General features: G+C 35.4%; 1 protein-coding gene across 2 annotated transcripts in view; it reads right to left on the reverse strand.

Moving 5' to 3' along the window:
• CNTN5 (contactin 5) overlaps positions 1 to 25,713 on the reverse strand; it is a 673,376-nt gene that overhangs the window by 142,920 nt on the left and 504,743 nt on the right. For both annotated transcript variants that reach the window (XM_064441325.1, XM_064441324.1), the window contains 2 exons: positions 23,715 to 23,918; positions 8,310 to 8,412 (listed from right to left, as the gene is read on the reverse strand). In XM_064441325.1, coding sequence (XP_064297395.1) covers positions 8,310 to 8,412; positions 23,715 to 23,918 — 307 coding nt within the window. The remainder of the gene's footprint in view (positions 1 to 8,309; positions 8,413 to 23,714; positions 23,919 to 25,713) is intronic.

Here is a 25,713-nt window from a genome sequence, read left to right on the forward strand (position 1 = left end):
GGACCTGTTCCTGTCTTATATAAACAAACTCAACTTGAAGATGCCATATTCATGTATAAAAAGGTTCTTTCCTCTCATAACAAGTTTATCCCCGGGGGAAAGGACATTCCTACTTATAACACTGACAAAAGTTGTTCTACTGAAAGTGTTCATTTCACTCTTGGGATTGTTTTGTTATCAGTAAAATTTAAGAGTAGCTTCCACAGCTTCCAGGCATCTGATAGAATTAACAAAATCTCTTTCCTAAAGTGAGAAGCGGTGTGAAGGGGCATGGAGGAACATAATTTTTTTGTTCTATAGGACTTAGAAACATATATTTCTATACCAGTTTTTGCCTCTCTCCTGCAGTTTGATTTTGGACAAACCATTATATTTTAATAACCTATGCCATGGTTTCCATGTTTTAAAAAGAGGATACAGACATTTTATGTCTCTGTGACTGGTAGATGAAAAACATAATATCATGAGAAGAATTGGTTTTGAAGGTGAAGGAAAATTACTACCTGTGGACTTCTACACTGTGAATTTGCTTAGTACTTAACGATGCTAAGACGCTAGCACTCCTCGTTCCACTAGTAATTCTCCTATATGTAGGTAAAACACTGAATATCTGACTCCCTAGTTCCAACAAGGAGTTGGATGTACAGCATCTAGAATGATTTGTTCCACTTAATGCAAGGCAGGGATGTTGGCATGTCATTAAATTTTGAGTACCATAACACATTTAAAAGACAAGTCAAAATTAGCTTCCTCTTTGCCTGTAAATTGTATATTAAATCTGGTTAGAATTCCTCAAACCTCCAACGTTCATTTATCAATGCAGTGATTCATCATGTCCTTTCTTACTTTGTTTTGACCAGCAGTTCCCATGTAGGGGATAACAGTGTATGTGCTGATGTCACAGGATTCAGTGGAAATGAGGGCTGCTAATGTGCTCTGAATGTCCCTAGTATAGATTCAGGTTATCTGTAATATCAAATGTATTTCTGTATCACCATTATTGTGGGAAGAGGCAAGAACTGTTTTGTGTTCATGGAAAAGTACAAGGAGCTTTAATCACTTCTGAAAGACAATACCTAGAAAGGAGCAGCTGCTGGGGTTGAATGGCCATTCCATGAGCTATGTCTCTTGACCGCCACTACACTGTAAAGATCTGCTGACATATTCCAAAGAAATGGCCAACGGACCTGTCGTAGTTGACCCTAAAAACAGTGAAGCCTGTTTTATATCACAGATGTTAGTACCATTTTATATTTGTTATATTCCCATGTTTATACCCAGTAATACTCAGCTACTGCTTGCCACCTTGAGCCCTCACTCATCTCAATGCCCTTGAAATGCAGTGTATGATGTTAACAGAGGTTAACTTTAAGTTTGTTTTCAACTGTGATCAGTGCATTAGGTTTGCTACTCTTTAGCATAACTCCAGGGTTGGAGTGAGAGGTGGATTCATGGATTTGTATTAAGGAGATATATGTCAGAAAATAATTTGATCTCAGAATAGAAATCCTCATGAGACCTTTTCTGACTCTGTATTAGTGGGAAGGGTTCAGGTTATGGGAAGGCCTTGTCTGCTTCTGTTGACAGTTTATAGCAGGGGATGCCTCCTGCCAGGTCTGAAACCAGGAAGAGTCTTGCTGTCCACAGCCAACACGCAAATACTACTTCTGAAACATTCTGGGCCAATATAAAACAGATAATACTGGATTTGCCAAGATCAGCCAACAAAAGGATATGAGTCAGGGTTAAAAATATGGAAGACCTGGGGCAGACATTTAACTGGTGGGGACTGAAAGAAAAAGCTGTATTTTACAAATCTGAAAAGCAGAGAGGGTTAAGTTTTGTCCTTTGCAGTTAAAAAACAATATGGCACAATGCTGGGAACGTCTATTCAGCTGTGTTGAGGGACCAGATGGATAACTGCATGTGTTAGAGAAGTGTGCAACCTGGATCTGTGACTCATTATAGGATTATTGTTTGTGAATTTTGTGTTCCTGGCAGAAAACTGAAGTTCAGAGGAAGAAAAGAAAGGAACCAGGTACTGTAAAACCTTTGACCAAAGATGCATTTCTTGAGTTCCTTTAACCTTCCTTCTTCTCTGAAATTACTCTCTTCCTCATTACATGGTTTGTAAAACACTGACCAGATCTCATGGAAACATCTTTTTAACACGTGGACTTGCAAAGTCTGTTACACTTGCAAAAAGATCTGTAATATCTAGAAGCCTTATTTATAGCCACTACCCTACATCATTACCTTAATGAGCAACACCAGCAAAAATAACTTCTTCAGATACTTCAAGAAATTCTCCACAGTTACAGTCAAATGTCCTTCACTAGATCATAATGATTTTTTGTATCTCTACCCTGATCTTTGCTTAGATATCATTTCACTTATCCAAACACTTTTTCTTTTGTTTATGCGTATTGAAAAATCTTAAGTAAGCTCCCTCTACATGTACAGTCTGCAATAAAAATATTGATAGTGACATAAAATAAATAATAACATTTTTAATAAAAATTTGAAGAACAATTTAAAAAGTATTTAAATAAAATCAGGTCAAGGAGATAAAATTAGATCTTCCATTCCATGCGTTTAAAACTTTGAGATCTTCATTAATCGGAATTGATTCAGAGTTCATTGTTTCAAGAGAACATTTTAGAACATTTACTAGATTCCAAGTCACTAAATTTCATTAATTCACTTGCATGACTTAAACTTATTTAACCTCACCTTATTTTTATTTTATTTCATTTAGAAAGCAAGATTTAAAAATGGACTATCAGCTGAGTTCTTGCAAGCCATATTGCAGATGGGAAGAATGTTTATGACTGAGCTATAAATCTCTTCAAAACAAAGTTTACAACAGAATTATGAGAGCAACATTAAATACAACAGCATGAACAATGCTTCTATCTTAACAGCTTCACCATAATTCAGTAATAAAAGGAAGTCAATATCTCTATTTTATTCTTATCTTTAACTACAAATACTTCACAATAAAAACATAGCTTTGACATTACTAGAATGAAGTAAGCTAGCATTTAGAAAGGGTATTGGTGTACTGTGTAGATGTTACTATCATACAGATATAGCACAAGTGTAAAACAGTCTTTCAAAAATACAGAAGAACAAGCATATGGGTTGTAAGAAAAATTGTCTGTCAGCCCTGTTCTCTATTGATTCTTTTGATTAAAATCTCTTTGTGTTGATCTATGTAATTAAAAAATAAGGATAGTGAAAAAAAAGGATGCATAAAACTTAATTTTTTTAGCAAAACAATCCCTTTGTCAGTCTACATGGCCCAGGGTTCCTGTCTTAAAAGCAAAGATTAAAAACTTTGGTGACCTACGAGTACAGCAATAACCCACATTCTCTAATTTGTTCTGATGAGAAATGAAATATGGTTACTCACTCAAAATTGACTGTTGGCACTATTATAATATAAACTGGTTGGGTTTTTTTTTTTTTTAGCTGGAGCCAGAAAACCAATGAAGTATGAGGTTTACATGGAGAATAAAATAGAAACTGCTATATGGTGTGATGCACAACCAAAAATGCAGTGAGGAAAAGGCTGAAGTGCGAGGATCAGGTAGGGTGTGTGCATTACACAAAATTTGACATTAAAAAATCTGTGTGAAAGAGTGGGTGTAGAAAAATTATTTGAAAGGGAAAAAAGAAGTCAACCTAGAGTTATATGCCAGAAGAAAAAAAAGTAAAAAAATAAGAGCAATATATTTCTTGCTTTCTTCTGAGGGCAATGGTCTGTGCTCATTGAGGAGGGTTGTAACCTACAGCTTTTCATGTGAGTTTGGGCAAACCAGTCCTATATCATTGTTTGAATTATGAAAACTTGTTTCTTTTGAGGCTTTTAAAAACACCATATATTTCCATTGATGTCTGCTTTTAAGTCGCATATTAAAATAATAGTATTAAAATCACTTATGAGATAACTATACTCCAAATTTAGGAAGTGTTAAGGTACGCTCAGATGGCAGTCACTGGAAATGCTTCATTAATTAATATGTCATGTGGTGGGGATAGAACTTAAAGTCCTTTTACCTATCAGCACCATTACTTTCATATCTTTTTAATGGGGAGCTAAATGAGGACATCAGAATTATTCCTCTTTAAAAAGTACATGAAAAAAGAAATTACAGAATTAACCAGTTGCCTCCAGATGTTCTTGGAAGCAAAGTCAGTAATATTTGAGAGAAAATGCAAATGGCAACCTGCTGTGACAGAAGGCAATTGCATTTCTGGAGCAGGAGAAGCCAGGAATGCTGAGATCTGTGCAAGAGTGTCAGCTGGGAAAATCACGGATTCTTCACCAGAACTTTCCCAAAGAACAAGGTCATCGTGTGCCTTCCTGATTTTCTTAAGTTCTGATATTGAAATGATTGAAAAGCAAGATTATCTGGATTGCAAACAACCACCTCATTACCAATAAGTTCATTTATTTGTTTTACCAAAGAATTAGCTTGTCTTTTTAAGTAACAGAAGACACAAGCAGTAATAATTCTGTTACTCAAAAGCAAACACTAACATACTAGTGGTTAGGTTTATTTTTTTTAAAGTAGATGTTTTGAATTCTTCCATTCAGTAAGTTTTAAAGGAGATTTTGTCTTTTTTTAAATTATTATTTTATTATTTTAACAATGCTTAATGTAAATCTTAATAAAGATTTAACAATTATGTAAATGAAAATGATGTAATTTTTTTCCTATGAAAAGTTCAAAAACTAGAATATGTTAATACTTTGTTATTGCCAGTGGGTTATTTTTTTAATTTTTCTTAAAAAAAAATTATATGCTGTCTTGTTAGGAAACAATCAGAAATTCAAGTGTTCCTAATAAAAATGGCATAATTAAATGGGTGGCAGAAAACATCTGTATGCTGTATATACAGATATATATGAAACATAGATGTAATCGAAACACAAGTTGTGTGGATGTGACAGTGAATATGGCTATAAAAACAACCTTTCAACAAAGTGCGCCAGCATAAATACCCAACACAAATCACAAAATATCACTACTAGCAAAATGCACACTCTGATATATAATACAGTAAATTTTATTTGACTCCTCTGTTTGTCCTATCTTCTATTATACCTCAGCAGTAAATCATGGATATATGTAGTGGTTTTGTAACCAATGACTGGTGTTCATTATAAGCAGCATTATCTAATAAAAATAACATAATTTTGAGGTATTTCAATCCTGCATTACTTTGAATTCTTTAGCAACAATGAAGTCTATTTATAAGTGGCATCAGTAACATAATGTTTTCACTGTAATTGGACCAGCTACATATTGCTTGGCTCAGAATAAAAACCTTCTCAGAGAATTTCTGTCTGTCAAGCAATTAAGATATTTGATTTTAGTTTGGAGACAAAAGCTGCACAGCTCCAATTGATTTAATTACTACAGCCATAGTGACTGGCAGGTCTAAATAAACACTATTAATAAATCATTAATCTGTAACTAAAGACTAGGTTCTTTCTGGAATATTTGCCAAATGCCTACTTCAGGAAATCTCGCTGGAACCTCTGTCATTCTCACAATTAAAGCAGAGAGAGAAGAGCAAGTATTTCAGACAGCTAAATTAAAGCATGAGAAAAACAGCAGTACATTGTTTTTGAGACTGTAATAACTTCTGTGTTATTTACAATAAAAATTCAAAATGCCAAATCTCAAAATGCTAAATAAAGAAGGAACAAATTAGTTGCTGATTCATTCTGGTAATGGGGACCCATGGCAGTGTAACAAGAAAAGATCCTTACAAGCTCTTGGGAATAAGAGATGGGGACAAAAATTGAAAACTATTAAAATAAATAGGAAATCTGATGCATTTCTACCTCCCACCTCCAGGTTTCAAATGAGGCTTGAAATGTCATTCATGTAATTATTACCATATCAGGTTGAAAGCAATTTCAACTCAGCTGATTTGATTGTGCATTAATGGCTGCAAAAAGAAGATAAGGAATGTGCGTGGTAAAAATAGCTGCCCGTTACAATAGCAGCAAATGGGGTCAACTTATTAGATAACCTTAAATTCCTTGATGGTTCAGGTGGTTTTGTGTTTTTGTTTATTAAAGGTTAACACCAAATATGAACATGGAAATAAGCTATTATTTGAAGCTTTTCTTGTCAGCCTTCACCTTCCTTATGTGGCTGTTTGAGTAGCTACTGACTCTTTTTGAGAGAGTTTACTAAATCTCAGGGTGCTGATGATGAAAGGTATCAATAGCTGTGTTTCTTGCCTGCCAGTGATGGTTGCAAAGGACAACATGTAGCATACCTCTCCTTCACCAGAAAGTGACAGTTACTTGTAATCTGTCAGCAACTGCAATTTAATTCCAGCAAAATGAAGAAAGCGGAAACTAACACATTGGTTACTGCTTCAGCCATAGCCAAGAGTCTAAAAGGGCCTTGTTGCCAGCTATTGACCTTGCAGAAAATTGGTTAGTGTTGCTGACAGGTGAAAGCCTGGAGCCATCAGCCTCTATGGAAAAGCTCTTCATATATTTCAGCATTTCAGAGAATATCTCCATTTATTGTTTTTCTGTCCTCTCTCATGTATGTCTTTCCTTCTCTTTACTATATAAAACATAAGACTTGTATTTCACCCTACAGAAGTTGTTCCTTCACATTTTCTTTCTAAACTACTGCTTACATTTATGTTGGGAATGAATTTTCAAAAGCCTCTGTCACTGTCTTATGGCTCCCTGTATAAAGGCTATGGTCTCCCACATATTGTTTGGGCTGGTTTGGAAACATCCTGTCTCTCCTGGGCCTAAATAGATATAATTAAAACACTTTGTCAGAATTTCTCTGTAATTATTTATGAATACTTTCTGATCACCTGCTCACTGAGAGAATTTGGCTTTTGGTCAAACAGGAAAAACAAACAAGAATAGAAGCAAGTTTAAGACATATCTCATCCATCCAGTACATTGGAACTGTTAAGAGGAAAATCTGAACAAAAAAAATTCAGTGACCAGTTACACATGAAGGTCAAAATGACTACCCTCTCAGGTAGTAGAGACAGGCTTTGAAAGGTTGTTCTGGAAAACCAGAACAGCTGAACAAGCTGGAGTGGTGATCCTCAGGAAAATAGACTATTGTCTTGAAACCCCTTTCCTCTTATGTTTTGTCCCTACTTAAGTAAATAAGTAAGAAGAATTGGTATGGAAGATACCGTACTCCTCAGACTAATTGATTTGTGAAGTTCCTCCACAGGAGTTACAATGACAAATCCTTCCACTATTTCTTAATCAAAGCCACGCTGTAAGGAATCTGTATGTGCCTTGACAAGCTATGAACTGGAAAACCAAGCAGGATATATGATATTGAGCAGCATGACTTTGGAGGGTGTGGGAGAGATGTCCAGAAGGAACAGCACTATAGAAAGGAACTTAAAAGAATTCAGTACAATGAGGTTTCTTTCAACACACACATATATATTTTTATATGTCTCTAGTGAAACATCACTTATGGAACACCTATTTTTAGCTACGTACATGTACAAAAGAAAGAAAAATTTGTTTGAATCACTGGAATTGCTTCTTAGTTCTGTCTGACTGTATACTACCCTTGCCACCCTTATTCTTGGCAATAATAATAATACTAATTGCCATAATAAAATTGAAATGTTATTAATTTTATCCTATATTCTGTAATCTGAATAGTGTATAGAAGTAATTTCACTTCTTATTTAATTTGTATGAAATAATGAAGAGGTGTTTCTAAAACATTTCTCTCCCTAAACTCATTTATCAATAAACATATTAAAACATGAATACTGAACACCTGTCCCCTAGTAGTGCTGTTAGGTCAGGTAGAAACTAGAGAATTGGCACTGCCACAAAGTGTGTTAGGCCATTTAAAACACTATGCTTTTAGCTTCATATATAAGCTATGCAGTTGGGGAAAAGAGAGCTACTAATCTTGTTTATTCTCCAACTATACTATTTTGGCAGAATAAACTCTAATTTAGTGATTTATAGTATCACAGTGAATAAATGGGTGAGTCTGGTAAAATTTTCCATAAAAAAACTTCCCTCTTTTTGTTTACAAGAATCTTACTTTTAATTTTGACAGAGAGTCTTTTAACTTAAATGAATTACTGTTCACAGAAATGGCTGGGCAGGGAATTCATAATTGGCTACTCAGTCAATTGGTTACTTTGAGTGTGCAGTAAGGACTGTCTGTGAAAACGAAATCCAGCAAAATAATGAAACCACAAATTAGGCATGTCACATCTTAATAAACAATGATGTCTAATTATGAAGAAACTGTACTTACTTGCCGAGAGCAAAACACTCCATCTTAACAGTAGTTCCCCTTGCAGCTGTAACTGTATAAGGAAAATGGACTTCAATTTTTGGTTCATATTCCCCCATCACACCTGTAAAATAAGGAATGTTTGTAATATGAAATATCCATTTTCCATTTGTTAAGATTATCACAGAAAAACCCTGCTGCTTGCTTTTTGAACCCGCCCAGCAGTAAATCTAGAAATTGATGGAAATAGCCTTGTTTGATCTGATATGCTCTGCTCAGGTCCAGTACGTATTCTAAAATGCTCTTCAGGGTTACCAGTAACAACACAGTGAGCTTGAGAAAAATTATTTATTTTTCTCAAACATGGGTTAATATTTACATTTTGAAAGATTAAAGCAGGCAATCAAATTCAAAAGGGTGAGAATTTTCATAGACCAAATCTTTGTTTACCAGTGCAGTGACAATTGTGACAAATCAACATATCAACATATCATGCTGTATGTGACTGAGGGCCTTCTAAGCTCAGAAAGAAAAACTCAAATGATGCATTTGTGTACACAGATAAAAACAGAGATATGCAGACACATACAAAGTTCAGTTATTTCATTTTCAGTGACCCTTTTATTTTGGAATATGATTAATTTTATCAGGACAACACACTTAGTACTGTAAGATGCAACTAGAAAAACATTCAGGAATGTGAAAAATATAAACACTGAAATCAATAGAGTTGTCTGGAATTTGCTGTGCAGTGACTGACAGCTTTGGGGAATCACAAGAGTTTAGGAAATTAAAAATGAGCAGGAATGGGAGACAGGTTTTATAAGGCGAGGTGAGAGATGCAACCTGGAGGAAATGTCATAATCAGAATGGCAGGAGGCGATAATGACTCTAGTAGCTGTGTTGGGTTAGACAGAAGATGGGCTACTGGGGTAAGTGATACTCATGAACTAAAAGCTATGTTAAACAAACTAAGAATTGTTCAGCTTTTTAGATGAGGAAAACTGGATGAAATCTGACTTGGGGACAGAGTAGCAAAAAGGCAAGTCTAGTCTACATGGAAAAAATCAGTCAAGAGTCTCCAAAGAATTGTAAAGCAAGCAAATAGGAACAAGAGAGGAAATGAAGGGAGAGAAAAGAGATAACTCATGCAAGAGAGAGAAAAGAAATGAGCACGGAAGTAGGGGAATATGAAATTTGCAGCTGAGAGAAGACCAGCTGGCAGAGAAGATGGAAAAGCAACCTACAACCTAACAGAGCAAAAAATAATATATAAGGCTGAAATGGTAACACATATAGTTCTAGCCCTTCAGATGTTCCTCATGGGACTCAGGAGTTTCCACTGGGACTGTGCTCTCTTCCTCCTGTTGTCCCACAGGTCCCTGCAGTTGGTTCTGGGAGGAAGTCTAAATGTATATGCATTTAAACATGTCTTTAAGGCCTTAAGTTTAATTAGGAAGTCTAAATGTGTCTGATATGTGGATCAAATAACAGAAGTAGAAAGCATAAAAAGCTTTTAATTCAAACAATGTAATTCCATAAATAATGTAGCTTTATAAGTAACAGTAGATTTCTTTTTAAAAACTATAATAATGCAAGTATTACATGTACTAGCAACAGTGATCCATTTTTCCTCAAAAATACGACTAAATCAATGTTTTGGCATTGAGAAATACTACCCTTTGTACGAAAAGGCAAATTCTGAACTAGTTGTGTCATTAAAGCTTAAAAGGTATTCTTTTGTACAAAAAATGAGATTAACCTTTGTGTCCAAGATATTAAAATAAAGTCAGGGTATCAACCAAATTGTAGTCAATTAAAATTTTCCCCAGCCTAGTCTGAAGTCAGTCCTAGTCTAATCTGTCATAAAAAAATATATTCCTACTGGCTTGTACTATGACAACAAATTTCATAATTTAAATACACTCTTTGTGACTTCTTTTACAGTTTTCTGGCTTTTTTTCTGATTACAAATACTAGTTTCTGATTCACCTCAGTCAAGTAATTAATAATTTTATATCTGTCATATCCCCTTTTAGCTGTCTTTTACAGACTGAAAAATCCTAGACCATTAATCCTTCCTTACAGTGAATATTTAATAAACTTTTATTCATTCCTAGTGCCCATATTGCACCATTTCAGATTCCATTCTATCATTTTGAGATGTGAGGATGAGAACCACACAGCAATATTGAAGCTGTAGCTCTTTATATGACAGGTTTTTTTCCTTTGTTTTTATAATTTTTGTGTGTTCCTTATTGCTTTCATCATGATTTAGTTCCATTTGCCTTTTTGCACTTGAGCTGATGTTCATCCACAATGGCATCCTAATTTCTTTACTGATAATATCAAAAAAAGTATTTTATTTTAAGGTTTAGTTATTATAAAAATTTGTACTGGGTCACACTATATATCACCTATCACTCTATTATCACAATATCCTTTTGCAGCTCTTCACGGTGAGGTTTAATTTTAACTTTCCTGAATAATTTTATATCAACAACTTTTCTACCTCCGTGTTAATTTCTTTTCCAGATGGTTTATGTGTTGAATGATGACATCCCAGAAAAGTATTCTGTGGCTTCTGTGGCAATCTCTTAGTTCACCAAACTGATCAGATACTTCTACAACAGGTGGAGTTTTTTAACCTGTTATTAATTCAAAATAGGGCTGTCCTTCAATTCCTCTGAGAATTTAATTTCTTTGACAGCCTACGATGAGTAACCCTGTCAAGAGCTATCTCAAATGACAGTACACCCTGACTATTCCTATTCATATGCTTTCAGACCCTTCAGGAAAGTTATATACAGATTGAAGCATGACTTCCCTCTTTAAAAGCTGTGTTCATGGTATATGACTGTGGTAAGATTACTGTACAGTAATGTGATAAATACAATCCTACTAACTCTACTTTTCCGTGTATTTTCTTTCAAACACTTGACACAGAAGTCAGACTTAGTGGTCTGTAGTTCCTCAGATGTTTCTAGGAGTCACTTTTGTTTTTTAAAAAAACCACAACTTTTCTACCTACACTCCTCCTAGGCCTAAAGCCCGGCGAAGGAAAATGGTACATCCTGCTTCCTTCTGTATATGAGTTTGGCCTTGGGGATTTGTTAGTATTTGTAATGTCAATATTTCTTCTACTGAAACTTCAATTACGAAGTCTTGCTTCAGTCTTGCCAGGGGATCCTCCCTAAGTTCCCTTGTACTGAACACTACTGAAAATAGTTCATTTAGGTTTTATGATGCAGCCTTATACTCCTGAGGTGTTCCTTTTAAATCTTTGGCATCTGTTGACTGTGCATACTTGCTGGCAGGTTTTGTGGATCAAGGAATTTTAAAAAGTTTTTTTTTGCTTTTGTATAAGACTTTGCTCCTGAAAATCATTGTGTTGAATTTTATAAACTATTTAACATTTACCTTTTTTAGCCCTGAAAAAATGCAACTTAAAATAGAATTAGATTATTCCTACCTTTGAAATACTAAACTACTAAAGTGTTTCAGTTTTTAGTATTAGCAAATTGCTACAGTACTAAGGTATTAAATTATTACAGTATTAAAGTACTAAAACAGTACTTTTGAACAAATCTGAGGGACAATATTATCCTTCAGATCTTATGCTTTGAACTTACATTAATTCCTTTTGAAGATGCAATCTGTACAAGTAGTGAATGCTCTTTGTGAGTCATGCCATCATTTCATATTTCTATTGAAATGCCGATCTACTAATGCTTTGTACCACATCCTGTTCTTCTAGGTTATTGTTACACTAGCAAGCAACATGCCTGCAGAGACTGGTAGGAAAATGTAGAAAAATTACTGAGCAATTGCTCGGTGTCCCTATGAAAATTAGGAAACAAAAGTCTATTACTACAAAAGAATATTTTTCATCCTTATTATTTATGATATTCTAGACCAAGGAGGCTATTACAGTTACATAGACATCAAGGGAATTATCAAGGCCTTACCTTCCCACATTACACTATAATTGCTTTGCTATGGCTGTTGTACCTCCAGGCTCTTTATCTTTCCCAGTTTCTGTTTTGGTCACTATGAGTCAGTAATGGTATAACAACCACCATCTGCATTTTCATCAAGATTTTTGTTCATTTGTATCAGCTGTTAAAAGGAACCTGAACTTTTAAGAAATATTGAGGCCTTGAGTTATGCGCATTAGAATCAATCTCTCTCAGACTTATATACATGACTCTCTTTCAGAGGTTTTGTTAAGGCCATAAAAATTGTCTTAGTAATTTTTTATTTCCAGGTATCAAACATGAAATATAACAATAAATTAAATTGATCATCAGAGAATAAAACTATAATATATGATTTTCAAGCAGCTAACAAATCACAGCACACACGTGGTGTGAGCACTAGAGAGGAATGGGACCATTCTCAATGTTCCCATGCTCTGCCTTCCCATGAAAATACCTCCTTCTCGACAATCTTTTACCTTCCTGGACATGACGCTCATGATTCAGTTTTTCTTAGGCTAATTTTTAGTTTACTACACTCCCTACTTCACAAGTTATGTCTTTCAGTTGAGTTCAGATCTGAGTATGAAAGTGCTAAATTTGTGATTGGTATGAAACACACTGCTTCAAAATAAATCTAATTTAGCAGAACTTGAAAGTTGATCTAGGATTAAAAAAGGGGTTAAAAACCAAACTTTCCTGTTTGTTTAAGTAAATCTTACTCCTTTACTGTTTAAGTAAATCTTTACTCTGAAACAAGTCATCTCACCTTACATTTCCCAGTCTACGGGTCTCTGCCCTTTCAGTGTGTATGAAAAGGAGAGCTCTCCACATTTCTGTCCAGGCAGGGCCTTCCCTGGCTGGGTGAAGTTGAATTGAGATGAAACACTAGTAAAGCCTTCTGTTATATCTCTAATTACTGGAGAAGGCACTGATTCAAATGACGGAACATGTCCCGGGACTAAGCACAGCTTGACCATGTTAGAATTAATGGCTTGTTAGACACATGGGCAGAAATGGAACTCAATATTTATAGAAGAGATTATTTCCCTATTCCCTCCTTCAGATATTTTTTACACCAATGTAATTATCACAGAGCAATTATGACACATTCTCCAACTCAGGTAAGGAAAAATCTTCATAAAATCAGGTTTAATTTTAATAAGCTGTTTAATTTAACCATATATTCTTCTGACTTGGCTGCAAATCCGTTACTTGAGTTCAAATCTCCACTAAGCAAAGTGTCCTGTAAACCCTTAGCTACTCTATTGTATGCAGTTTAGTTTTCCATCAAAAAATAGAGATGACACAATCCACTAAATCACAGTAGTGTGATAAAGACTGATTGTGTGGTGCTTACATACCACAGGAATAGATGTAATAGAATTTCAAACATTTACAGATATTACTACAGCTAAAGCTGTTTACATTATCCCCTGTGGGCCATTTAATGGAAATGGAGAATGGAATAAAGTAGCAAGGTCAGTTTCTGATTGTCAGTCCTTTCAGCTAAACACAAGTGAAAGAGCGACAGACAGGATATCAGTCATTATCACTTTGAAAAGAACTGCTCTACCTCTTCCTTTAGCCTGCAGCTCCATGACTTTTACAACCTCAAATGAAGAGTGTAGAAAACTTGTGAGTCTACCACTGTATCCACACAAGGAGGCTTTTTGCCTCCATGGGGGGAAAAAAAAACAGACTGCTGAGAAATCAGGACACATCATCTTACTCCAGCCGTGTAGAGGCTAGTGCTTCTGTTCCACTAGTCTTCCAAATATTATTTACCCTCCTGAATCTCCTAGAACATAAGCTTCCATGATGGCTCCTTAAACCTGTCCAGCTAAAATGATTTGTGTTTGTTTCAAACTGTTTAAGAAACAGCTCTTCAACTTACTTCAGAAACTAATTTTGAATTGAACAGTTACAGGAAATACTTGAATAAGTGGCTGATAAGCTTTTAAGAGAGTAGCTAGAAAAAAAAGTAAGATTCCTGGCAAACATCATCAGAGAAACATTAGGCACAGACTTATGCTTGCCGTTATTTTATTAGCAAAAGATACAACCTCCATAGTTCAGTGATTAAGAGTGTTTGCCTGAGAGCTTTGGGTGAAGTCCCTGATCATAATCAGACGGTGTAGGAATGTTAATCCATTTTGCTTACAGCCTGGATAATGTTCTAATCACAAAATTATGGGGAATTCTTATTGGTTTGGATGTTCCTCTCAATTCTGGAAAACCTCCTGAGGAGTGATGAACATGTCCTGCTGCACAAGTATTTTCTAATAATCTTAAAGATCAGAAAGCACTGTAGGGTCCAGGTTTTGGGAACAAAATTTCCAATTGAACCAAACACCAACCCACCATCGGTGAAGGAAGAGTTAGTACATGAATTACTACAGGAGCTTGACCCCTACAAATCAATGGACCCTGACGCCATCCACCCAAGGGTGTTGAGAGAGCTTGCTGACATCATCGCAAGGCCCCTCTCCATAATCTTCGAGAGGTCATGGAGAATGGGGGATGTCCCAGAGGACTGGAGGAAGGCAAATGTTACCCCTGTCTACAAGAAAGGCTCGAGGGAGGATCTGGGTAACTATAGGCCCATCAGCTTTACTTCAATCCCTGGGAAAGTTATGGAATGAATCCTCCTGGGGACCATCACAAGTCAGTTGAAGCACGTGATTGGGAAAAGCCAACATGGCTTCACTAAAGGCAGATCGTGCTTGACAGACCTGGTGGCCTTCTACGACAAAGTGACCTGCTTGGTTGAAATGGGGCAAGCGGTGGACATTGTCTACCTGGACTTCTTCAAGGCCTTTGATACGGTCCCCCACAGTCTCCTCCTGGAGAAATTTATGTGTTATGGCCTAGACAAGTGGTCTGTGCGGTGGGTGGGTAACTGGCTGACAGGCTGCACCCAAAGGGTGGTGATAAATAGCTCTCTCTCAAACTGGCAACCTGTCACTACTGGGGTCCCCCAGGGATCGATATTGGGCCCAATGTTATTCAATAACTTTATAAGTGATCTGGATAACGGCATCAAGTTTGCCTGATGAAGTTTGATGATGACACCAAGTTGAGTGAGGAAGTAGACACTCCAGAAGGGAGAGCTGCTCTGCAGGGAGATCTGGATAGGCTGGAAGAGTGGGCCAGCAGGAACCTTATGAAGTTCAACAAGGAGAAGTGTAAGGTCTTGCACCTGGGAAAACATAATCCAAGAGTGCAGCACAGACTAGGATCCACCTGGCTGGAGAGCAGCTCTGTGGAAAGAGACCTGGGGGTGCTGGTGGACAGGAAGCTCGGTATGAGCAAACGGTGGCTGCTGCAGCCAAGAAGGCCAACAGGATGCTGGGTTGCATCAAAAAGGGCATCGCCAGCAGAGAGAAAGAAGTCATCATCCCACTCTACTCAGCGCTTGTCAGGCCACACCTGGAGCACTGTGTACAGTTCTGGTCCCCTCTATACAAAAAGGATGTGGACAGGCTGGAAGGGGTCCAGAGAAGGGCCACCAAGATGATCAGAGGACTGGGAAGCCTGCCATACAAGGATAGGCTGGGAGAACAGGGTTTGTTCCACCTTGAGAAAAGGAAGCTCAGAGGGGATCTCATCACCATGTACCAGTCCTTAAGGGGTAGTTACAAAGAAGATGGAGACTCCCTTTTTACATGGAGTCAAGTGGAGAGGACAAGGGGGAATGAACACAGGTTGCTCTTGGGGAGATTCTGATTGGACACCAGAGGGAAATTTTTCACATCAGGAAGAGTCACCCATTGGAATAATCTCCCCAGGGAAGTGGTTGACTCGGCCACGTTGGACACCTTCAAGAGTCGTCTGGACAGAGTGTTGGGCCATCTTGTTTAGACTGTGCTATTCCTAGAAAGGTTGGACTAGATGATCCCTGAGGTCCCTACCAACCTGTGATTCTGTGTTTCCGTGATTCTATGAAATTGAGTTTCCTATCACATTGTAATTATGATCTATTGTGTGAATATTTATCCAAACTTAAGAAAATTTTGAGCAAGAAACTATGACAGGAATATTAATGTCTAATTTAATGTATAGTATAAATAATCAGTGATGAAAACTAAGGTTGTCTATTATTTGGGTCTTTTTGTGACAAATTAATATTTAGCATTTTCCCTGAAGACCTGCACTACTAAATGTCCCCAGATATTTATTGGGAAGAGAAAGCTCAGAATACACATATTTGCAGTGACAGTAAATTCACAGCACAAACAGAATTAATTCAAATATAATGATACCCACCATTGCATCCTGACTGCAGCAGAAATTTTCAATACATTGGGAAGAATTTATTGACTTACCTGCCATTAATCTTATTCTAAATGGAAGGACTAGCACCTGCTGTAAGTCTCTAAAAATTTACTGTGTGAATGGTTGGTTTATGATAACTGTCCATGGTATTTGTCCACTTAGAGATCTCTCAGCCAAGTTTTCATCTATAAATTTATCTTTCAAGAAGCTGTAATGCTTATGTGAAATTGCATTCTTCAATGCACTGAACAATAAAGTGCCAACAATATATTCACATGTTACTTAACAAGCAAATCCTATCACATATCACTGGATGGAAAGAAGTCTTTTCTAGAATCTACCTTAATATAAAAGAAAATTTAGTAATCCAGCTTCTGGGAAAAAAAACCTTAATGAATACAGCACAAGAAGGGAACAAACTCTTCTTTAGTTTAGAACTAAGGGATAAGATGTTAATGTATTTCTAATTATGGAGGTTAGCTGTAGAAGGAGGTAACATTTAACGAAAACAAAATGTTTAACTAAAGCTTAAACAAAAATTTCTCTTCCCATTTTAAAATCCATCTTTATATTATACTTCATTTCACTAGTCCAGGAGTTACTCTCTGAACTCTGTCTAGAAAGCCCTTTCTAGAAATAGTATTCCTATCTTGAAATATTTTAAAACTTATTTATAAATAATAAATGTTATGTATGTGTCATACATGCACAAGAGTTTTCTACCTCTCTTAAACAGCAAATACAACTAAAACCATTTTGTTTTCAATTATAAATGGGTGTGTTATGACTGAAGTAAAGGGAACCGGGGCCAAACCCTAAGAATATGAGTCAACAAAAAAGCGAAAAGAACTGTAATTTCTTTTTTTTGTTCCATTTTGTTTTGACATGGGGAGAGGATTGTGCTGAACTTGGCACAAGAAATCTATGGCAGATTTATTTTAGACATCACTGGCCAATGTTTATTTTTCGTACTTTCCAATTACCTTCTGTTCATCCAGGTCAGCCTCACAAAAGCTATTCAGAAACCTGGAAAATATTATTTAATCTAAATGATTAGGAGGAGGATCTAATTTCCATAGGGTTTCTAATTATCTTCCTGATTGCATGTTCACAGTTCTCAAAGAACCTCATTTCTCCTATAGTAGATGACATAATCGTTTGTACTTCAAATATGACCTTAAACTCCATTTTTCTTGCAACATGCACTATTTTTTTACGGGATAAGACCAAAATATCCCCTTTCCAGTTAGGTATCAAAAGTGTCAAAATTATTGCAGTGTCCAGACGAGGATTTCTCATTTTGTTCTATTCAATTAAGACACAAAGTAGTGTTGCTCTAATATTAATTGTTATTTAATTAACTGGAAAGAGCTTCCTAAATGGGAAGTTTTTCAACTGAGACTCCTCATATAACGATGAAAATACAAGTACCTATTATTTCCTCAACAAGAACGATCAAACTATTTTTAATATTTCTTGTCCATTAGCAACAGCTATTGAAATACTCATTGTTTTAGGCTCAAGAGCAACAAACTATCCTTGTTATAAACTTACTGCAGTCCTAACCTCAAGCAAAATTCCTACTGTTCACAACCAAATTATTTCATTTTCTTGAGAACACCAAACAGAAAAGTCATTCTTATTTGAACATTATGGTATATTCAGTGATTGCAAAGCAAGCAGTCACTTGTGAATTTGTATTTAGGATCCTGAGACTGTAAGAATCATAACATTAGGTATGACCATTCTTAATAATCTGAAACCATTCTCAACTATAAAGGTTATTTTCATTATCAATTTGCACACATTTTAATTTAGTCACTATTAATCAAAATATTACCAACACACCTTTTGAAATGTTAATAGCTACAGTTTGATGCAACAGCATTCCTAATCCTGAGTTGAATTTACAGGAACATTTTTCTCCATTTCATTCAATTTATGCTTTTTATACTCCATATACAGGTCAGTTAACTCTTTACTGTGTGTAATAGTTTCATAAATCATCAAAAGGAGAAGCAAAACAAGAAAACCTGAGTGCAGTATATGTGACGTCCAGAATCTTAAATTACTTCAGCTAATTAAAAAAAGCAACAACTTCATTTCCAGCAGATAGTGTTTCAATAAACTAGTAGGAAAATTTCACAGTTAAAATTCCCATAAAGAGGTTATCAAAGCAAACTGTTTCACAGTGTAAGAGTTCCTGTTCTACACTGAATGCTGAAACTTAACCTCCTCCAAACCTTTCCCAGTTCTCCTCCTGAAATACTCCCCTGGGATCAGCCCTTTTATATTGCCAAAAGACCATCCCTGGATGTTTTCTCTATATTTTTGGGGGCTAAATCTTCTAGGAATAGTGTCTTTGAACTTTTGTGTGCTGTTTGATAGTGCACTTGAACCATGCTACAATGCCTATAAAACACTCTGTAAACGGTTATTGTATAGGAGCCCTCCATAAAACTTCCTGCCTACCTACAGATTTTCACTGAGAATTTTAAATGGAAGGACCACTGGTGCTTACTGTAGCAGATTTTCTAAATGGAAGGAAACACTACTATTTTAAAAAAATAACAACCTGTGCAAAACCAATGCCCCCCCTCCTATTATATATATTTGTCCCTGTTTTCCTTATTAATTAAAATAAGATTATACTGGGTTTCTTTAATGCTGATTTTTATCTTTACAGTGAGATCTAGGCACAAAAGCCAGAATGAAACAGACAAAAATTGTTTCTTCAAAATACCTGTAACCCATGAAGGATGTATTTTTATTAGAGGAAAGCAGAAATTGTGGGAAGTCTCTTATTTTCAGTTTCATAATAACCCATCATTAAAATATCTCACTACAGCTTTAGGGGAGAAACAACATACATACTACAAAAGTAATGACTGTCTCGGGACATTGCCATTTTATCAGCCTTACCCTGGAGCAGACCTCACATACTTTTATGTCTCTGTCAGTGCCATCAGTGTTTTTATACCGCTAGAAATCAAACCTGATTTTGCCCAGACAGCTTGACTATGCTTGGAAAAAAAATCAAATTAGGATTATTTCAGGTTTGAGATCTGTCCTGGAGCATTAGGAGGAGTTCCCACAGTTTCCACCCAGTCTTGCATAGTTTTTATGGACTTGCACAATTCATATATGAAATGTGACTGGACACTTCAAAATGTAAGTTAATTATCTTGCAATATAACCCACACAAAAGAGACAGCCTACAAGGCCAGAAACTCCAGAAAACCTGGCAGGATTAAGTCACAGCCCATTATTTTCAACTCTCATTACAAACCAGGTATGCTTTGTGTCTTCTAGACTTCAACTCCATATGAATAAACACATTAGAAGACAAAACTAGTAACACAAGTAGGAAAAAAAATAATTCTGTGCATTTCTGGAAGGGGAAAACTGAAAGATCATAAACATTCTGCTTAATCTTTAAGCAAATCTCTTCAATGCTAATTATAAATTAATTAACAACTATGAGCTTTCTTCAGGGATGAAAATAGTCTATGTCTGTGAAACTTGATTTTGCTCTATCTTTACTTTTATGAATTATTTATTACCTTAACATCCTATACTGGCCCTTTTTATTTTTTAATTTCCACCATTGGGGAAATTATTATTACTTCTTTCAAGGTTTTTTTAATGTTGGGAAAGAGATCCTTAGATAACCCAGTGATGTTCAAACAACATATCCCGGAGTTCAAACTGAATAAGCATGTGCAGAACAAATGCCATCATGAAAAGCAGAAATTAACATCCTTAATACCTTTATAAATATATGTTCCATTATTATGTGAAGCTATTAATCACATAGAATTAATCAATTAGGACATCAATTAATCAATTAGGACACAGAAGTTTAGGTCACAGAACTATGATGACAGGGGAAAAATAATTGAAGGTCAAGGTCTGCATTCAGTTACATGAGAATATGTGTGGTCAGATGCACTGACCTCTGTTGAGGTATAAACTAATTTGCCCTAATGGAACACAGTAGAAAGTATCCTTTGATGACTGAAATTGTACAGGTTCTCTTTTTTTCTGGAAATTTTACCATAGCAAAGCCACTAGGCAGTATCTACACAGACATAAAATGAAGAATTACTTAATTATCTCCTGTACAGTAATAATGTTAAAGTTAACATATTTTCAAGAGAAATATAGAAAGATAAAAAAAGGAAGAAAAACTGTAATGAAAATGTGTGGACTTGAAATAACTGCCTTACGCTACCAAGCGTCAAATGTTTTACAGTCCCTAGGATTCTATTTCCTAAATTTGAAGAGACTTTCTGTTGTTTTTATTAGTCAAGATAATTTACTGCTCCCAATCAGCATCCAAGCCTGCAAAGATCCATTTTAACAATGCTGTTTATTATTTGTAAACAGTTATTAGATAATTCCTCAAAGTTTCTATCTATTATAAAGGCAGTTAATGAAATGATGCGGGTTTTTTTTTCCTGCTAAAACTTTTTATCTCCTCAGATAGAATTTTTGAGTGTTTTTATAACCCAGCTTGAAGTGAAATTGAATTGTATGAAATGACTGATTGTCAAGGACATCTGAACAAATGAGGTATTCATTTTATTCAGAATCCATTGAAGGATTTCTTGATGATTTTATTTAATTTGCTTCATATCAAGGAGCTAAATTCCCCTTTGAGACACATCATGAAAGAAATAAAAGATTAATAAAAGCCCAGGAAGTTCCTACATTCTTGCAGAGTTTGACAGAAAGCCTTAATATTATTCTGTTTCTTCCTCATAGATAAATAGAGACCAATGTTGTCATAGGAGTGTTTTTCGTCACAAGCTGTCCAGTTCCCTCAGTATAGGTCCTGTTTATAAATCAAAATGCAAGAATAATGATAAATATATAAAGGAATATTTCTGAGTTAGTGATACCTATGTCCAGAGATTACAGACTATATAAATTGTTTTATTTATATAGTGTCATTTATAAGAGCTGTTTAAACACACAAGCTCTTCCTGTGGTTTCTGAAAAACGTGCTCACTGAGCAGTATGTCAGTTGTGATGCCAAGCATTAGAAGTCAAAAAGCTGCATGATTTTTAAACTCAAGCAAATATTTGAAAAACTGAAAGTGATTAATTTCATTTTATAATCAAAAAGCTTAAAAACCATATTTAAAATCATATAACAGTACTCAGCTACATAGTGTCAAGTAAATTTTCAGGTACTTGGATGTTTGTTCTAATGCCATTCTTAATTTCTCACTTCCTTATTAGAGTCAATCCTCAGCTGTTTCTTTCTCCACAAATTACTCTAATTTCCTTTAACTCTAACAAGCACCTCTTTTTCAGCAGCTATATTACCACATATTTTGGGGTATAATTTATATATTTTTATAATCCTGTCATCACTTTTTAATATTTGTCAATGGACAAGGCAATATAACACAGAGCAATTTCTATCAAAAAAGTACAGTACCATTAATGGAATATTTTATTTGTGATCTCAGATAGTTTTTAAAAGACCCATATTACTGCATTCTGTGGAGGAGGTAGAACAAGGCAGATGTTCTAAATAATAAATATGTTTTAGCAGCCAGGATTTTCCTGAATATTTTTTCAAGGTAGGTTTATGTAGAATGCAAGGTTAGGTAGAAAGTCTGAGTCTCTTCACTGAGAAACTTGCTCAGTCATACAGGAAAGCAAGCAATTTACTAACAAATACTAAAGAATGCCATTACAATAAAGGGGCTTTTCAGAAACCCCAACAGATAAAAATTAAGGCATGGAAGCCTGGTAGAAGCTCATGCATGTGAAAAAAATGAATTGAGACATTGTTGAGGAGCAGTTCATCTATGTGCAAATGCCTCCCCAATACTCCAGCACAGTTCAGAAGGTTGGATTGTCACAGTTGTATGACAGCCAGCTGTGAAACACAAATTTGCTTGAGGCTGGTGTGTACTACCCTGCACAGTTTTCCTTCACAGGTTTTGTTTCTTAGCTCAGTGATGTAGACTGCTGCATTTATCCTTACTTATTGTCTCCATTTCTTATACTGTGTTGTGTGTCTATGTACTGTTAGTGCGATATGACTGATCTATTGAATTTCTGTACAAAACTGGAACCCAGTAAAAGCATGAAGAAATGTCATAAAGAAACAATAGAGCAAGATATTAATAATAAATACCATAAAATTATATCTTTTTAGTGCTTATCTATACAGGCACTTTTGGAATCATTAGTTATTATTCTCAAAAATAACATTATTTTGGCAGAAAACAAAACAAAAAACCAATTATAATGTAATAAATATTAATTTCTCTCCTGCAAAAGAACAAATAATACAGTTGCCTCTATAGGCAGATATTCCAACAGAATCAGAGTTGCATATCATTTATATTGCAATGTCATACTGCTCCATAATAAATATTATTGGAGGGTGTTTCTGTCAAGTTTTGGGAAAAAATCTTAAGCCATTTTTTGATAATAAGATTTAGGTACTTATTTACATTAAAAAATACTGCAGTTCTACGCCTCGATGAAATTCAAAACTACCTGGGTAACTACCTATCATTGTAATCAAATCTATTGTAGTGTTCTTGGTGGTGCTTAACCAGTGTATTGAATTGGAGCCTGGAAGTGTAACAAGTCTTTAGTACAGCAACAACTAAAGTTTTAAGAAATGCAGCATCTGTTCAGTTGTCTGATCATGTGTGCCTTGTGTTATCTGAGATGCATGCATGTATATCTGCTGGCATCCTGCTGCTGGTCTGTATGTCCTATGTGATATTTGCCAGTCCCCTGTGGATGTCTCAGATGCTTGAGGGTTTCTCAGTGTGGCAATGGTCACTTGCATTGAGGCAACTAAACTGAGCCCTAAAGAAACAGATATTACTAAAAAAAGAGATTTGCTTTTTTTCTGTCAGTGATAGAGCACCGAATAGCAAGAAAGAGTAACTGTTCCAAACAAAATACATCAAGAGGTGTTAGACTGTACCTCAGCCTTCAGAGGTCTAAATATTCTCACAACTGTTAGAAGTTCTAAAAGAAACTGTTTCCTTGAACACCTTTCCTTTGCTGATTGCTGCAGTAAATGCATGAATATACTGAAAAAAAAAATCATCATTCTTAAATTAACGAAAGTATTTTTGGCTTAGTATTTTTGCTTCCATGTGGTACCCAGAAATAATGTCTTTCTTACCATCATTTCTCAGTGTCAGAGGTGTAGGAGGACTCAAAACTCTGGCATTTGTCACTGTGTTTTTTACCAGGCATATATAGCTGCCAACATCGGATGTTTGCACCTTGGAGATGTAGAGATTGCCTGTCTCCTGAGAGATGAAACGTCTGCTATCTTCTGCCACAAAAGATGGGAATTCATTAAATACCCAGCTATAGATGATCTCTGAAAGAGAAAATAAGAGAATTATGGAAACAACACTGTGTAATGTTAAATTTTACACTCAATAAATGTTCATTACCTTTACACTTAAATAATCTAGAAAAAAAAAAAACAAAAGAAAAAGGCTTTTAAACTTTTTGTTTGGTTGTTTTTTGTTTGTTTTAGAACTGAACACAAGAAATTTTTTTCTCTCCTTGGAATTTTGGAAACAATATAAGCATTGAGTCCTCAGGACAGATTTAGTTAGAGAAAAATTTATTACATTAATTAACAGACTAAGAAATCACCCATAAAATATTAGATAATTCCCTTTTCTGATCTTTCAGGTCAAGCCAGAAATAATATAGAAAACCTTATTTTCTCTACTTATTAAAAATTTCACTGAACTATAGCAAGATGCACACTATAGAGCTAGGGATGGCTTTTCCATGTGTGTGTATAAACAGTTTTTATTTCTGAACCTCTGTTTTTAAAATCAACATATTCTAATAACTGTTCAGCCCACCTTGCATGTAGTACTACCACACTACACTTCCATCTTCTTCTACATCTGCTTCACTGAAGAATCTCAGAACCCTTCCTATATGCATCTTAAATCCCTACAGTCAATGAATAATTCCTTAAACCAAAGCTAGCAACTCCTTTGTCTCATAATCTGATGGAACAAAGACTAATCAAAGTGATTTTTAAAAAAAGGTAATTAAAGGCAGTGTCTTCATTCTCATTTTTATCCCACAAATTGTTCTCTTCACCTAAAAAGTATATACTTCTCCCTTTATACTCATAATAATTTGTTGAGAAAAAAGATTATTTCCTAGTATTGTATATCAGATTATATTGTGATTTATTAAAAACCTAGATATATTAATATCTCTGCATTAGAAGTATCAATAAAGTTAATGAGATTCTGATTTTGCAGAGAATTCCTTGCAGGGAATTACGCATGAGGAGTTCTACCAATTGAGACTTTAAAGCCTTAACCTTCTTTATACTTTTTTACATGTGGTTCTCCTTTCAATCTTATCTTCCACTGTTGCATTCTGTCTTCACACTTTAAAAAAAAAGATTCTTCACTACTTAAATCGGCATATTAGCTGAAAGGCAATTTCTTCTGTAAACTCCCCCCATGACAGCCTTTAAAGAGCTGACTCCAAAATCAGAAAAGCCAAAGCTAGTTCAGGTATATAAAATCCCTGCTACTGCTCCAAGATGCAAGTTCCAGGTTTTTAGACTTAAATTTCTTAGGTGACTACTCTCAGCTTCAGCAGCAATATGACAGTAGTTGCGTACTTTTATCCCCACAACAGCCCAAATGTTTTCTTGATATAAAGTGTTTTTTGAAAATGAAAGGATCAAAGAGGTGAGAGGAAATACTTCAAAATTTCAATTTTTCTGTGTGCTTTTCTGCTAATTATAGGAAAGAAATTGGTATAGCTCTTCATGTTACAAGAAGTGTAAAACACATTAACACTCTCTCTAAATATATGCCATAGCCAGGTGTGCAGTTTGACTTTAAAAGCATCAGAAATCCCAACTGATCTGTCCTTTCTATCCTTGGGCTGTACTGTTCCCTGACATGGTGGTCAGAAAGGAATGGAAAGACACCATGACTAGTTTTTTAATGAATATAAACCAACAATGCAAGCAGTGATGTAAAGATGTGTTATGTTCTGGATTAACTTTGAAGTTCAATCTAGTTTTGAAGTCAGATGAAAATTTTCTTATGAAAACCTGATGGTATTAGTACAAAAATGCTATATTAAAGGATTAAATATATTTACCTGATGGTAGGGGAAGA

This window comes from Phalacrocorax carbo, chromosome 1 (genome assembly GCF_963921805.1).
Source record: "Phalacrocorax carbo chromosome 1, bPhaCar2.1, whole genome shotgun sequence".
In the NCBI taxonomy this organism is placed as follows: Eukaryota; Metazoa; Chordata; class Aves; order Suliformes; family Phalacrocoracidae; genus Phalacrocorax; species Phalacrocorax carbo.